This window comes from Syngnathus leptorhynchus, chromosome 22, assembly GCF_054491065.1.
Source record: "Syngnathus leptorhynchus isolate UIUO chromosome 22, UIUO_Slep, whole genome shotgun sequence".
NCBI lineage: Eukaryota > Metazoa > Chordata > Actinopteri > Syngnathiformes > Syngnathidae > Syngnathus > Syngnathus leptorhynchus.
Window position 1 is genome coordinate 359,868 of NC_141216.1, and position 15,555 is coordinate 375,422.

Here is a 15,555-nt window from a genome sequence, read left to right on the forward strand (position 1 = left end):
TAATTACTTTGATGCAATGCAATTATGATGTCGAATTTTATGCAAGTGACTATTTTACCGACAAAAATCGAGGGATTTTTTTTAAACAATCATATAATATTGGGCTTTTACAAAAATGGCTGTCAAGATGCTCAGGCGTAGTGTGCAATGAACATTTGTCTGGCGGAGTGTTCAGCTTCATTTTCCATTCTTCACCATGAAGCTTCCACCAGCGAGTGACGGAACACATTTATTTCTCCTTTGTATACAAACATCACAATGGGGCTCCTCATCCTTACAAGAAGTAGAAGAAGAAGGAATCAAGTGCAACGGTCATTGTGGCTCATCAAACGTCAACACAAACACAAAACAGCACACGAACACAAAGGTTGGATTTTCAATAAGAAGCAGAAGAAGAAGCGAGTGTAAACTTGGACGACCGACCGGAAGTCCATTTTGTGACCTTTACAATGAAAACATGCAGGCCGAGGTCCAAAACAACCCTCCGGGCCAGAGAAGAAGGCACTCGGAGGAAGGAGGTGGCACTCGGAGGAAGGAGGTGGCCCTCTCGGGAGGAAGGGGGACGTGGGCTGGGGGGAGGGGGTGTCAAAGTACATGTGCGACCTATCAGAAAGCAGCGCGCTTGTGCTTCTTGCCATTGAGGACACGGAAAGACCATTGTGCGCTTTGTCCTCCCGCGTGAGACACAACGGCCGCTTAGGTCTCACCAGCAATGTTCTTCCAACATTTCTGTGCGCCACAAGTGAGGAGGGAAAAGTGTGCGCACACTACTTGTGAAGCGGTAGCCGGTCCAAGATTCCAATGGCGCTGCGGGGTGAGGAGCGGAAGGAATTGGCAGGCAGGCAGTCGCGGTCCAAAGGGCTTTGTCACTTCCTGGGATGGAAGACCATGAGCGGCCTGTCCTCGATCTTCTGCCAGGGACTCTTGCGGTTCTCCTCCTTGTCCTCGTCGTCGGGACCGGAGCGGCGGTTATCCCCGTCGCGGCTTTTCCGGGGCACGGCGGAGGCTCCCTGGTCCAGAAGCGGGGTCAGCGAGTTCTCCTCGGGGGACGCGGGGCGGCCTTCCCCGGCGGGGGGGTCAGGGTAGGCCAGCTTGGAGTAGCTTTTGCCCGCCCTGCCGAGTCCCTTGCGTCCCGCCTCCCAGCGTTGGTCTTTTGACTTGCGCTCGGGAGCCTCTAGGTTGGCGTCTCTTGGCGAGCTTCCGGGCCCGCCGCCGCCCAAGTCGTTGGCGCCGGCGTCAATGTAGGAGTGGCGCACGTGGGCGTTGGCGCGGCCGTCCAAGGAGATGAACCAGGCGCGCGGGTGCTGCTTGACGCCCAGCTCCAGAAGCTTCTTCTCGGTCAGGGCTTGCAGCTCTCCGTTCATCTGGGCCATGGTGGAGCCGTCGAAGAGCACCGGAATGGCCACGGCTCCGCCGGAGGCGTCCGAGGCCCAGCCGGGGTCCTCGGGCTCGTCCCGGCGGGGGCCGCCCTGATGCTGCTGCGGCTCGTGTCGGGCCCCTCCGCCGGCGCCGCCGTCCTTGTCGCCATCCTTGGGGTCGGCGCTGGATGGCAGCCGCATGTAGTGGGCGGGGATCACCAGGGTGGGCACCATGCTGCGGTACATGTTCTCCTTCATCTGGTCGATGGAGCCGCAGAAAATGATCTGGCCCGGGTGGGTGTTGAGGGAGGTGGGCCGGGCCGGGTCGTCGGGCGGCGCCGCCGAATATTCCGGAGGTTTGTCGGGCTGGCTCGGCAGGTAGCCTCGGAAGGGCGGCGGAGACGGCGGGTCGGACGAATAGCCGCCATTGTCGTTGGCACCGCGGTGCCGGCGATAGTCGGACTCGCCGCCTTCCCCGGTAGCGAAGCCCCGCTCGTAGTCTTGGCGCAGCAGCGGGTTGTCCAGGTTGTTGCTGCTGGCGGCGGCGGCGTTCACGGTCAGGTTTTCGCTTTTCCCCGCGGCGCGGCGCAGCTTGCGAGCGGCCGCGTGCTCGGCCAGGTCCTCGCCGGAGCTCCGGTAGTCCCGGGAGGGGGACGGCTCCGACCTGTCGCCGGACGGACCCGACTCCACCAGAGGGCCGCATATGAGATTGAGGCGAGAGGTGGATGTGCCTTGGTCCCGCTTGGCGCCATTGGACGGGAGGGGCTTGCCGAGCTGCCGACGAGGTTTCAAACACCTGCGCCTGCAGTAGTAGAGCAGAACGCAGAGCAGGATGAGGACCAGCAGGGCCAAGGAGCCCAGGACGGCCAGCAGGAAGAGGGCGTGGTAGGTGCCGATGTCACTCAGGCCCGGGTGGCCCGGTCCAAGCCCTGAAACGGCCAGCCAAAAAAGTCAACACTCACCAGAAGCGAGCATCACACGGCCTCTTGATCAAAAGCGGTCCCTTACCCGAGGAGGTGGGGAAGGCGGCCAGCCAGTAGCCCGTCTGCGGAAGCGCCGCCTTCCACACAAAGTGCGAGCCTTCCTTCTGGATGTAGCCCGTGCCGTTGCGCACCCAGACGCCTGTCCCGCACACGCACCCGCGGGAGGGCGGGAGAAATGCTCGAGCTCAGCGAGAAGGCTTGGCTATTTGACGGGAGCGCACGTGCTCACCCCAACGGCGCCGGTACGTCCACGTGGGCACGCTGGTAGCCATCCTGTTGCGGGAGTCGGACGGAAGCGGCACAGAAACCCGGACGGGGTCCGAAACGGGGACGGGACGGCCGTTCTCGTCCGAGAGCTCCAAGCCCACCAGCGCCAGCGGTGTCAAGCCGGTCCAACCGGACTCTCCGCCTGAACGCCAAAACACTGTCACTGTCCGTCCCTCCCCCCCCCGTCACCTTCCTCCAGCGTCCGTCCGTCAACGTTGCAATGACCAACAGGCGCCAGAGGGTGGTGGCACTTTTTGATTTGCGATCAGGAGCAGCCTCTTTGGCAGACCTGAGCCGTTGGTCTCGCGGCCCAGCAGGAAGGGGAATCCGCCCATCTCGTCCCGGGTTCTGGCGGCGGTCAGCGAGGCCGTCAGCGCCGTCCCGTTGGAGTCGGGTGGCAGGTGCAGTGACTTCCGGGGAAGCTGGGCCACAGCGCGCTCGCCGCCACCTGCCCGTCACAAAGGGAGCGGGTTTTCTCACGCGGCGATGTTTTTTTTCCTTTCCCTTTCTCTTTTCTTACCTGGCGAGCCAGACAGAACCTGAAGGACGTCATCGTACAGAATGAGCGTGCCGGGTCGATGAACCAGAAGGTACAAACTGACGGAGGCGTACACTGACAAAGAAGAAGAAGACAGCAAGCGTAAGCGTGTGCCGAGCGCTCCCGCACAGCCGAGTGCTCTTACGTGGCGGGCGGCCCGAGTACCAGGGCACCGAGTTGGTGACGTAGTTTGCTTTAGCGGCGCTGATGATGACCCAGCTTGCGGCCCGGTAGTCAAAGTCCACCCTCGCCGTTCCGTCGGCGCCGGCGCGAGCCGTCGCCAAGGCGCTCTGGTTGCCGTGGACCTCCACCAGGGCGTCGGCCAGCGGAGATAGGTCGCTGTTGTCGAACACCTGGACTTTGATTTGGACTTCTGCAGTGCACAAACACACACACACACGATGCTCTTCCACACTCCATTGTAGATGCTTTGCTAGATGCTAAGCACATCTCGAAATGCCATGACACGACATCGTTTGTCATGTGACCTGTCTGACCTGCTGGCGGTGTTGCCTGGTTACTAACAGCCTTCAGAAGAACCCTAACCGCAAAGGCCGCGCAGCCAGCCAGCCAAATCTCTAGGGACGGACGCGTGATGAGTGTGGCCTGAAGACGCGCGTACGGTCGCGAGGACGTCACGAAGCAACATACGCCGCCATTTTAGCCTCTTTCCTATTTTGGGCTTTGTGCAGCTGTGCGCGTGACCGTCAGCTATAGAATGGCGTCATGACGGCAAGCACGCGCGAAACAGAACAATGACGACAATAAGACGAGAATTCACCATGCTCCCTGGTCGCGCACGTTACACTCGCTCACATGACTATGCAGATGAAGCTAAGAGTGACAACAAAAGGCGGGCGCGAGCTTACCAAAATGCACGTGCACGGATTTGGCCTCCCAGAGCGCGCACACGCACGCCAAGACCAGCACACGACATACGCGCACAGCCGCCATCGTCGCAGCGATAGGTCATGACGGACGGACTGAGCGAGTGGTCGCCACCTGGGTCCCGCTTCCTCAGCTTGTGAGGAGGTGCTGCTTCGCGCCTTGCCACGCCGTGATGCTTCACTGCTCGCTCGCGCCCGCACCCGCACCAACGCGTCTTGTTTGGATGGCAGCAGAGCAGAGGGGCGCCAATATGACGCCCTCTGCTGCTCGACGTAAGAACACGAACGTGCGCAGTTCGACCGTGATTGGACCTGCAAACGTGTTTTTTTTTTTTTAAACGATTTCCTTGATGTTGCTTATGACTGTGTTTTTCACACCACAATAAAAAATTCTAAACGATCCAAGTGGCCTTAACCAAACGGGGATAGCGCCATCTGCTGGGTGCTCCACTCACAAAACCAACGTCGGCTCCCATTTTGGGGACCATGAACACGCTGCACGAGCTTGTGTGGTTTTATGACACAGCCAGCCAACCAGCCAACCGCTGGTGTGCTATTACGACACCGCAGAAATCTTTCGAAAAATAATTGACATCCCTTCCAGCTCTTTCTATTGCTAAGTGGATAGCATTTCTAGATCCAGCAGATGGCGCTATACGTTTTGCTGGTGTTGGGAATAGACGAAACGTAGCTGAGTTAAACAAACGTTTTAATGGAACTATTTACAAAAAAGCAAACAATAGTGATAACTGCTGAGACAATCAAACAGGTACATCAACATGTGCCATCACTACTGAAGAGAGAAGAACAGTGATCAGGTGAGGCAAAAAGCAAACTATGGATTTCTTTTCTTTTTTTTTGACTTTTTGTTTTGCATAGTCATCGAGTTGACGGACGGGAGGAACCAACGTGAGATGGCACGGCGAGAGCCCGAACAACCTGAGCCCTGCTATCCAAGGGTTAGTAGCGCCTCCTATGACAAGTGCGGCCCCCGGAGGGGATAGGGGTGGGCACGGGAAGGGGTGTACAGCAGGAATGGTTTACAAGTCAAAGACAACGTTACGCTGGAACACGTGACATACAAACATGTCAGGAATGGAAAACCAAAGACAACAAGTGCTCTGCTCCGGTGGTGGTGGCGGGTGGGCGGGGTGGTTTGTGTGTGTGTTTGGGGGGGCTTCATCCTAAATGTACCTTTTTACTGGGGGGGAGAGAGGGGAGGGAAGGGGGGGGGGGACTCTACCACCCAGCCACCCACCCACCCACCCATCTTATGTGTCACTTCACTAAAATGTACATGGGAATTACAAACAAACTAAAGGATAGAAAAACACCCTTTGGCCATATCGGAGGAGTCGCTACATCGTGCGCTACAAGTGTACACGCAACATATCAAAACACCGCTAAGCCCCCCCCCCCACATATACATTTCGCCTACTACACAAATCAGACTTGTTGTAACACGTTTGCGTCTATCGGCGTCGGATTCACTAAAAACTGTGAAAGGATTAGACTGATGTTTGAATATCAAACAACAGGAAGCGCACAAGTTTGCACGCTCACGGCCGCTTGGGGCCAGCGGCGTGGTGGTGGTGGTCGTCGTCGTCGTGGCAACAAGGCGGCTCGCCGTCGTCAGAGTCGGGCCGGCCGAAGGGGTGGCATCCCGACAAACTCGCCATCCTGAGCCCGCCGGCGCACTCGCCGTCCGCCTCGGGCTCCGGCGCCGGGTCTTCGGCCAACGGGAAGTTGCGCCGCTCCCACGGCGCCACCGTCTGGAAAAGGGGGCAGGTGAGGAACCGACGGGCGCGGGACGACCGAGTGGGTCGACAAGAATTTCGCGAGCGAGAGAGGTGAGGCGGCGTCGGCAGCGTACCCTCTCCTCAAAGGCCAAGTCGGGCGTGGAGCATCGCGTGTCCTCGCTGGACACGAGGCGGTGAGAGTCACGCGAGCATGGCGTGTCGGGGCTGGGCGGGCTGACAGGCGAGGGCAGGTGGCCGTAGTCGTGCAACGCGGGGTAGTGGCCGGGCTCGGGGGAGGCCGGCTGCGGGGTCGGCGGGTTGGTGCTGCAAAACAGCGGTGTGGTGCGCCCGTCCGTCGACTTATATGACCTGAAAAAAGAAAAAAAGGCCGTCACTCCGGGGTTGGCTCGTGAGCGGCGGGCAGGCGTGTCGCCGCGGGGACCTGACCTGCTGCCCCTCCGCTTGGCCGGCGCCAACGCCATCCAGGTCCAGCGAGACCGCTCCTGGTCCTCGTACGGCTGGTGCAGCTGGACGAAGGCCGCGTCTGACAGGTCCTCCACCTACATACACAACGCACACGTGTGGCGTCCGTCAGTAGCCGGCCGGCCGGGCGCCATCAGAGCAGGCAAACGGGAACCGGCGGATACCCGAGCGCCAGAGAAGACACGGCTTCTCGCTCGCTGGTTCGCTCACCTCGCGCTCGTCTTCTCCCCGCACGGCGGGCTGCGTCAGGACGTCCACGGCTCGCCAGCTGGACAGACGCACAAGTCAGCCGGGCGTGCGCGCGGGCGCTATTGATCGACCGGCGTGCAACTTACCTGGGCGTGAGGATCTCTTTGTACTGCAGCTTCTCCACTCGCGTGGTGGCGGCCACCGACATGGGAATGACAATGTTGTTGATGTCGAAGGAGCTTTCACCGCGCCTCCTCTTGACGGGCTGCAGCTGGAGTGCACAAGTCAGCAGCGAGTCAGCAGCGAGTCAGCGCATCCGCGGATGGCGGTCCTCGACCAGGCCCGGCGCCCCTCTTACGGCTGTGCCGGCGGCGGCCGGTAGCGCGGCATTGTCCGAGGACGTCGACAGCTGTCGCGCGCCGGGGCTGTGGACGCCGGAGAGTGCCGGACAAGACGCCGCACTGCCGCCAGAGTCCAGAAAGAATTTTGGCGAGGCTGCGGGAAAAACGCATACATTTTGAGGCATTTGCCAGGGAGGGGTGGAAAGCAGCCAGAGGGAGGGCAGGGCCACTTCAAGCAACTTCTAACTGTGGCTTTTGTGGCACAGATGGCCCTCCGGTTGAAGGTGCAAACCTTCCAAGTTGCAAAGTGGCACGAAGGGGGTCGAGTGACTCACAGTCGCTCCTGTCCAACGCGGGCTCTCGTAATCGCTTGCGGCCCGAGGTTTTGTCGTAGGGTCCGGGCGGCGCAGAGACGCCGTGGGCTCGCTCCGCCTTGCAGACGGCGGCGTCCGGCGGCCTGGACTTGTCGGCTCGACTCTTGCAGTGGCCCAGTCCTGAAAGCGCGAGCGGACGTTCATTGCTTCAAAGTGGCTGGTGAGGGTCCGAGCCAGCCAGCCAGCGAGCCAGCCAGCCAGCGAGCGCATCTCGCCTTCCAAAAAGGGAGCCCGTCCTGAGAGCGTGCGCGCGCGAGGATGCGTGTGTGCGTGCACTCACTGACTGCCATGAGCGAGCTGGCAAACTTGTGCTTCTCTTTGCATGACGACAGCTTGTGTTTGAGGGAGAACTTCTTGACGGGTTTGCTCCTCTCCAGCGACCTGCCGCTCCAGGAGTTCTTCATGGCCTGCTGCACGCGGAGGCCCACGGCCACATCTGCAATGACATTCAAGAGGGCACATCAGCCACTGCCCGCCCGCCCGCCCGCCAGCGGCACAACGCAGCAACGTGCGCGCAAGACCCACCGTCCGAGAAGGACAGGATGGGGTGGACGCCCAGATCCATTCTGGACAGGCGCTCGAGGACGGGCAAGTGGAACTGGGGGTCCTCTCTGGGGACGGGCCGGCCGCCGCACATCACGCAGCCGGGGTTGACCCGGCACGCGCCGCCGCTTCGAGACGCCTGCACGGATGGCGCATTTCCATGCTGGTTTAGCAGGCGATTGAGTGCTGACGATGCCCCCCCCCCCCCCCCCCCTCAACCGAGCTACCTTTCCAGTCAGGTTGGCCACCGTGTTGGGCTGGATGAGCCTCCGCCGCCTCCAGCCAATCAGAGGTCGCGTACGCGCCGCCACGCACGTGCCGTCCGCCGCCTGCTGGTGCTTGCCGTCCACGCTCTCGCCCGCCCTGCTGCCGCCACATTTGGGCCTCTGTCATCATCATCATCACCACCACCACCAGTGTCATCACCAACCAGTACCTGCTGAGGACGCCGTTTACCGGTTGCCCGGTTTGAGCTTTCCGAGGCTCTGTGGCGACCGGGTGTTCCACACGTTCTGACGACTCATCCTGCAGGCAGCAAGACGTGCATCCAAAGTCATGAGCGGTCAACGTTGCGCTCGGTCGTAAAGAAACGGCCAAAGAAAAGGGGCTCAATTTTGTCCCGGGTGCGCCTCCATTCATGCGAGGCGCGCTCAATGGCGAGAGAAATTATTTGACCTGAAAGTTGGCGGGCTCCATCTTGGCTTCTTGAGGCGGGACGCCACCCAGCTCCACAGAGCCCTGCGGAGCAAAAACTTGCAAATGAAGACCGACCGCCGTGCCACATGAGAACATTCGAGGGCAGTCGGCGTGTCCAAATAATTGCAGAGTCTGCTCGGTCAATCGGTGGGGCCGCTCCGGACCGACTTCCTTGCTCAGGGTTGAGCTACGACTGACTGACCTTACTGGCGCGGATCTGCCTGAAGATGTCCGTCTGCTGTCGGATGCGGTACTCCAAGTCGGAGATGTGAGCCTGCAACCAGTTCCAGTGACTGATGATGGCCGCCCTTTCCAGCGTGTAGCGGCTCTCGGCGCGCTTCCATCTGGCCGGCGCACACAAAACGTCAGCCCGAGATTTTTTTTGTAACGCCACCTCAGTGGCATAGGACACACATTTGATTGACAGGTGAAGGTCGAGCAGGGCGCGCGTTTGGCGACGCAAACTTCGGCGCCCCGTTCATTGAAATGGGCCAACAACAATCTGAGACTCACAATAATTGACCCCAGAGGCCCTTCCATTTACATTAACTTGGTCAAATCCAGCTTTGTGGCCATGTTGAATTCCCGCCGCAAGTTTGAGCGTAAAATGCAAAGAGCAAGCGACAGACAGGAAACTGCAGCAGTCATTACATAAAAGGAGGGAGGGAGGGAGGCTGGGAGGGAGGGAGCGGGGGCTGGAGTTACATAACAAGAGCGGAGGAACTAACAAGCCAGATGTTTGCGACGAGGCACACGAGCAAGCGTACGCTTCCTGACAAAGAGCCCGCCCGGGCCGCTGCTCAAGACAGTACGCGAGCGAGAGCGGCGTTTGCGTCTGGCTGTTGGCAAGGTAACGACTGTTGAATTTGCACTAGCTTTCAAGCGCCACTGGAGCAAAAGCGGCCAGCGTTACTCACATCTTGACATGGCGCTGCTCCACATCCACCCTGGTGAGCTCCTCCTCCTCCAGGTCCGAGTCGCCGCCGGAGCTGCTCTCCGTCACGTCCGAGTCGAAGGCTTTCTCCACCGAGCGCAGGTTGGCCGAACCGCTCAGATACAGGCGCTCCAGTTCCGAGGGCACCGAGCCGCTCTTCAGAAAGCGGCTCAGGCCGTCCCTGGCGCCGCCGCCGGCCGAGTGGCGTCCCGTCCTCCAGGGGGCCGAGGCGTGTTCCTTGCGGCCGCCGCCAGCCAGCAGGCGGCCCACGGCCGATTCCAAGAAGCCGCCCAGCTGCTGCTGAACGTGGCGCTCCACCTGCTTGGCCTGGACAACCTGCAGGCGCTTGCGTAGCCGTCGCAGGCGGCCTTCGATCTCCGCCTGCCGGCTGCCGCTGAGCCGGGCGCGCTCCCCGACTCGAGCGTCCGCCGGGGAGCCGCGCCGGCTGCAGCCGGGCCTCTCGCGGTCCGAGCGCGCCGGACTCGGGCCCCCGCGCTCCAAACTCACTTCTTGGCCGGCGGGGCTGCGGGTGTCCTGGGACAAGGGCGACTGTTGCGTGGTTGCCTGCTGCGGGTTGGGGCAAAGTCCCGGCGATCGCTTGCGGTGAAGGCTCCCTTTGACGGCGACCCGCGGCGGCCGGCCGTCGGGCTCGGCCGCGTGCGAGTGGGCCGGAGGCTTGTCGCCGTTGAGCGCCGCCACGGCGCAGCCGGAGCCGGCGGCCAGTTTCTTGGCCAGTCCGTTGACGGGCGCCGCCGGCTGGTTGCCGTTGGTGCTCATCAGGCTTTTGAGCTGGTCTCCAGACAGTTCGATGGCGTGTCGCTTCCTCAGCAGGAAGTCTCCGCCGTTGAGCCGCGAGCTCGGCAAGATTCTGCCGCTTTTCAGGACTGACTGTTTGATGAGAACCCCTTGCAGCGTGATGGACTCTTTGGTTGAGGCCACGGGAGTCACATCAGAGCAAAGGTAGGATGCCACCAGGGGCTGGAGCTTGCCCAGGGAGTCCCCCTGGGACGGCGGCGGCTGCGACGACGGCTGCTGCTGCTGGTCGTCCTCGGGGGCCACCTTACACTTGGCGGGGCCGCCTCCGGCGTGGATGAGGATGTTGCTGGCGTTGGCGTGGTTGTCGGCGCTGGCCGGGGACAAACTCGATGACGGGGCGGCCAGTTTGAAGCGGATGTGGTGAGCTTCGGCTGGGGCGTCGGTGAGAGCGGGCGCCATCGCAGCCATGCAGTGCAGAGGGACGGGCACAGCGGCCTGCTGCTCCACCCCCCCCGCTTACTGCCCCTTCGGAGGACAGCCTGGGTGGGCACAAGAGAGACGAGAGCATGCAGTCAGTACCGGACCGATACGAGAGCTATCTGGCGCCAAACTACATCCAGGGGACCAGCGGAGGCCCGTCGTCCATAGTACGGGGCCCAAAAACAAAATGAAGAAGAAAATGGAGAGACAGGCGGGCAAGGTGTGACAGTAAAAGAAAACGGTGAGCAAGCGCTGCTCTAGACTGAACAGCTTTTGCCAAGATGCTAAATAAAAGCCGACTAAAATGGAAACGTTATTTTTTTCCCGACTTCCCATTTGTTCGAAAGTCCAATTTGTTCACGTATGGCCGGCCCAAACCTCTCAAATCCATAATTTGCCCCACAAATCAATACGCGTTTCCAAATAGCGAGGGCAACAACAAGCGGTCCTACGAGTGACGAGACGATAGCTCGCCATTTCCCGCCACCATCTTCGCAACTGTATGGCTATTCCGGCGTTTCTTTTCTGATGGAGCCTTTTGGTCGTGCCGGCCGTTCAAATGAACCCAAAGCTGAAGAGAAAGAAACCAACACGGTCTCATCGTTTCTCTCTCCCACGCCACGGCTGAGCAAAATGGTCTCAGAACAGATGTACAAAACATGAACTGTATATACACAGAGCACGAGGAGTGGAAAATTACACTGGCGAGCGTGCTGGAGACAAGTGCACAAAGAAGCGGGTTCGTTTGAGCTTCTCTTCCATCCGAGTCAAGGAATGGTTTGAAAACTCAGCCGCCCGTCACACCGGCAAGCGGGGGAGGGAGGGAGGCTACGTCCACGCGTCCCGCTAAATCGGTGGATTGAGGCCCCGTGACGTCACGGCGTCTGCTTCACATTGTGTCAAAGGAGTCATTGCGTGTGCGACATGAGGAGCAACATGACGGCTTGGCCGTCCATCGCATGCCTTTAGACTGCAGTCTCTCTCCGGTAGCCGCGCGCGGCCGTCGCCACGCCATGTTGGGGCTTCCCAGGCGCATTATGTAATCTGCCTTTTACCATACAAGCACAAACGGCAAAACGCGCGTCGTGCTGCCTCCGACAAGCACCCAAATGTCTGGCTGGTGTTTACATGACGCACGCCCGCCCGCCGGCAACAACCAGAAGAAATGTCACCAAGACTGCTAACGTTAGCCGGTAGCTCTGCGACGGCTGCTGCTGATGCAACACACGCGACCAGAGCCCCAACCGAAAGGCCACCGCGAGCATCGTTACGACGACGGGATCCCGCATCCGTTCAATTAACAGCTCGCCAACGGCGCCAAGGACGGACGGGCGGGCGGGCAGGCGCGGCACGCCTCATTACGCAAGGCAACGTTTGGCCAATTCGTCCCGGAACAACGTCGTGCGCTCGCGGCCCCGCACGGCGAGGCGCTCGCTTGCTCCCTCGCTCGTTGGCCCGCTAAGGCGCGGACAGGTTGGGAGGCGGCGGTGGCGGAGCAACAGGAAGAAGAGCGAGCTAGCTGCTGCTAACAAAGAAAAAGGAGGAACCTACCACGTGACGAGCTCGCACTATCCGAGGGAATTCGCCCAACAATTCCCTGCACTCCGGTCGGGGGACGGGTGGGGGTGCTGTGGGAGGGGAGGGGGGGAGCAAGGGGTGGGGGGCAAAAAGGCGGCTGGAATCGACCTCTAGGCCATCAATTTGCCCCCAAAATGCAACCGGGGGCCCGCCCGACGGGGGCCACTCGGCTTCGTTCCGGATCCAGGCAATGGACGAATCAACGATCTCCACCTTGCTCGCTCGCAGCCTCGCTCTCCTTCCTGCCTTCCCGATTTCAGCACAAGGCCGTCGAACGAGTCCTACCGGGCCGTGGGTCCGGTAAATAGAGAGGCTTTCCGGCCGAGCCTCGGCCAAATTGCCGATTTACGACGGGCTGAAAGCCGTTGGGCGGGCGGTGGGCGCTGCTCTTTTTCTCTGCTTTTCGGAAGAGACGCTGAGAAAATGGCGGCTAGCTGCTCGCTCGGCTTTGAGCTGACAAACACACGAGCGCCCCACTGCGCGTGCGCAAAAAAAGGCTGCCAAGAGGCGGCCTCGGCAGTACCGCGCCTCACCGCGAGGGGCAAGCGCACAAAACAATAACAATGACAACAATGGACGACATAAAGGCTTCAAACATCACATTCGCACCACAAACGCCGAGTCTTCGCTACCTGGTTACTATACTCGAGTACATTTGCAAGAAGATATCCATCCCTACGTTGGAAAGCTTCTCCTTTTCACATAAACTTAGATTTTTCGTGACGCTACACTTTTGGAAACCTTTGGACTTGTTCCATGTTCTTGCTTCGGTGTTTACTTACCTTGTCATTGCACTTGAAGTATATTTCAAATAAACTTTACATAAGTATCTGGCCAATCAATCTCTGCCTTGACTTCTAATTAGGTGCAAAGGGTGGGTACACCAGGCTAGCCGATGATTTCCACGTTATTTTTGCACAATTGTTTTCAAGGCGCAACAGCTTCCGCCCCTGCTGATGTGCGCTTCTTCCACTGACATCATGGCAGCAAAGTGAGGCGCTACTAAACACAACCAGCGCTGACGTCTCAATTGAGTTGTCCAATCCTCGTTTCAGCTCATTTGACTTTTTTTCTTGTACGCCCGTGCGAAACAACGTGGGAACATTTTGACACATGCAAACAGCAGCACAGCACACAACTCAAAGCGTGCGAAACAAAGGTCGTACCTTCGAGTCCATGCTCGTCGTCCGGCCGCCGTCGGTGAAACGTATTCCGACGCGCCGCGAGTCGACAACCGGATGGCGCCTGAAGCGACAGGGACCCAGCCGACGTCAATGGTGGACAGCTGTCGCAGCAGACATTCTGATGCTTGGTCTCCTCGTGAGGGTGTAGGACGACTGGAAATGAGCCCGGCTCGCACCCGGGACTGGGCCGGCCAAAGTTAGGGCACATGTAGACAAAGAATGGATTGGTCACTGCCAGTCAATCACAGCAGATTAACAAGCTGGACAAAGGCTGGCTGGGCTGGTTGTCAGGGCACAGAGACAAACTGCTGGAATGCAATGGAGGAGAAATGTCGCCAGCCCATCGATGGCACGGAACACGAATGCCTAAGCCAAGATTCGAACCCAAACCCTCACGCCTGCGAGCCAGCCAGCCGTGAAAAAGTTGTCCGCTGCGCTCCTTCATGCCACCGTTGAGCGGTGACAAGTTACAACAATGACTTTTTTTCGTGGCTGATGCGCATCACTGATCGCTCCCGGGGTCAAGTTCTGATTTCTGGAGAACAGTTTAGCAGCGAAGCTAATGCTAACCAAGAGCGAGAGCAGGCTAAGCTAGGCTAACCCTCAGCGACTTTTACATGACTTCAGGTTGAAAAGTGAGCTGAGAACGTCAACCTTGCTCCGAGCGGGTAGTCGATGTTGGAGGTAAACGGCTCGTGTGGTCGCGTCAAGTGTGGCATTCGATGATTTTCAACAAATAAGCAGGCAAAATTGTTACTTACCCGCTTGTCCCGTTCCGAAGCGTTGACGAGAGCAAACCGAGCCCCTGCGCTCCCATAGGTTAGTGGCAACATCTCCCAGATTCCCATTGGCTCGCGTGGCTGCCAATCTGTTTGCATGCCCCGCCTAGCGGAAATGTCGACCAAAGTTGAGCGCATGATACAACGACAAAACCAAACCAAACCAAACCAAACCAAACCAATGGCATGCATACGCGACAATTGTGTTCTGTGAAAAGTGGTACATGGCCGATTCAAATGGAGAATTGTGAATTCCCTACAGACGAATGAGCCAGCTAGTCTCGTCTCACCAAGCGCTGTTTCGGCATGCATTCGATACTTTACTGTCATATCAAAAAGAAAAAAAAAAAAAATAAGACTCCCGGGCCGTTCGGGTTCAAGGCCTTGAATATAATCAACACCGTTGCAAGGCGTTTTTTTTTTTTTTTTTTATAAACGTTGATCAGAGTGACACCTTAATGATGCAAATCGAAAGTACAGTGGGCCCAAGTGGTCGGTCATCTGATCTGAGGTGACGATTCAGTCTAATATGGATCAATTTAGATTTTGGAATGATGACGTCAAATGCAGCCAATTGGATTGATGATATATACTGTAGGCTTCACTTGGGGTGTCATCCTTGGAGCGCACGCCACATGTAAACGGCTACGGGCACGTTAACGAGTCTCCCAACACGTCAAGTAGTAGTCACAATAAAGTGGCACTAGATGGCGGAAGTGCGCCACAATGAAAAGCAGCAGTCAAGACCGGGCAGGGCAGGGCATGCAAGGCAGGGCATGCAAGGCAGGGCATGCAAGGCAGGGCATGCAAGGCAGGGCATGCAAGGCAGGGCATGCAAGGCAGGGCATGCAAGGCAGGGCATGCAAGGCAGGGCATGCAAGGCAGGGCATGCAAGGCAGGGCATGCAAGGCAGGGCATGCAAGGCAGGGCATGCAAGGCAGGGCATGCAAGGCAGGGCAAGCAAGGCAGGGCAAGCAAGGCAGGGCGAGCGGGCGCGCGGGCTCAGTGCGCGCCTTCACCCTGGCCTTGTGGGGAGGACAAATCGCCCCACCCCGCCCCGCCCCAACCTGAGGCCAGCCACAGCTTTCCTTAACCTTCGGTGCTCGGCCTCGTCAGGCCCGGTCAAGGTGAGATGACTTCGACGGCGCCTTTCCTATTTGACGTCATCACGTCGCTGACCTGCAAAACATTTGCTGCGTTCAAATAGGAGAGAACTGTCTTCGAAATTAGTTGGCACATTGAACCCACGTGAAATGTTTCTACAAAGACAGAAAGGCTAATCATTGTTTTCGTGAAAGTCTTTTTCATCCATTTTGAGATTGGCCGGTTGATCCCCGGCCTGCAACGTCACTTGCGTTTCGGCTTTTAAACCACGACGCTTTTCCAAGGGTCCTTATGGCCAATAACTATGAGCGATCTTGTGAGCAGCATTTCCATGAAGAACTC

The 15,555-nt window shown here is 58.8% G+C and overlaps 2 protein-coding genes across 5 annotated transcripts; both read right to left on the reverse strand.

Annotated features, from left to right (window-relative positions):
- Positions 1 to 89: 89 nt before the first annotated feature.
- Positions 90 to 4,268, reverse strand: fam171a2b (family with sequence similarity 171 member A2b). Its single transcript, XM_085903304.1, has 7 exons — positions 4,016 to 4,268; positions 3,292 to 3,519; positions 3,129 to 3,221; positions 2,898 to 3,056; positions 2,571 to 2,750; positions 2,367 to 2,480; positions 90 to 2,287 (listed from the first exon to the last, which is right to left on the reverse strand). Exons 1-7 carry the CDS (start codon positions 4,098 to 4,100, stop codon positions 867 to 869), a joined length of 2,280 nt encoding a protein of 759 aa, XP_085759430.1. The 5' UTR covers positions 4,101 to 4,268; the 3' UTR covers positions 90 to 866.
- Positions 4,269 to 4,725: 457 nt separating this feature from the next.
- kansl1a (KAT8 regulatory NSL complex subunit 1a) lies at positions 4,726 to 14,378 on the reverse strand. 4 transcript variants are annotated; one of them, XM_085904239.1, is made up of 16 exons: positions 14,092 to 14,378; positions 13,313 to 13,512; positions 9,316 to 10,627; positions 8,601 to 8,742; positions 8,378 to 8,440; positions 8,139 to 8,227; positions 7,930 to 8,068; positions 7,685 to 7,841; positions 7,440 to 7,595; positions 7,121 to 7,279; positions 6,803 to 6,939; positions 6,591 to 6,715; positions 6,466 to 6,523; positions 6,220 to 6,332; positions 5,907 to 6,141; positions 4,726 to 5,805 (listed from the first exon to the last, which is right to left on the reverse strand). In XM_085904239.1, exons 3-16 carry the CDS (start codon positions 10,554 to 10,556, stop codon positions 5,593 to 5,595), a joined length of 3,027 nt encoding a protein of 1,008 aa, XP_085760365.1. In that variant the 5' UTR covers positions 10,557 to 10,627; positions 13,313 to 13,512; positions 14,092 to 14,378; the 3' UTR covers positions 4,726 to 5,592. The 4 variants fall into 4 exon arrangements, with proteins under 4 accessions (XP_085760365.1, XP_085760366.1, XP_085760364.1 ...); XM_085904240.1 differs by lacking the exons at positions 13,313 to 13,512; positions 14,092 to 14,378 and adding an exon at positions 12,432 to 13,176; XM_085904238.1 differs by lacking the exons at positions 13,313 to 13,512; positions 14,092 to 14,378 and adding an exon at positions 12,120 to 13,176.
- Positions 14,379 to 15,555: the final 1,177 nt, after the last annotated feature.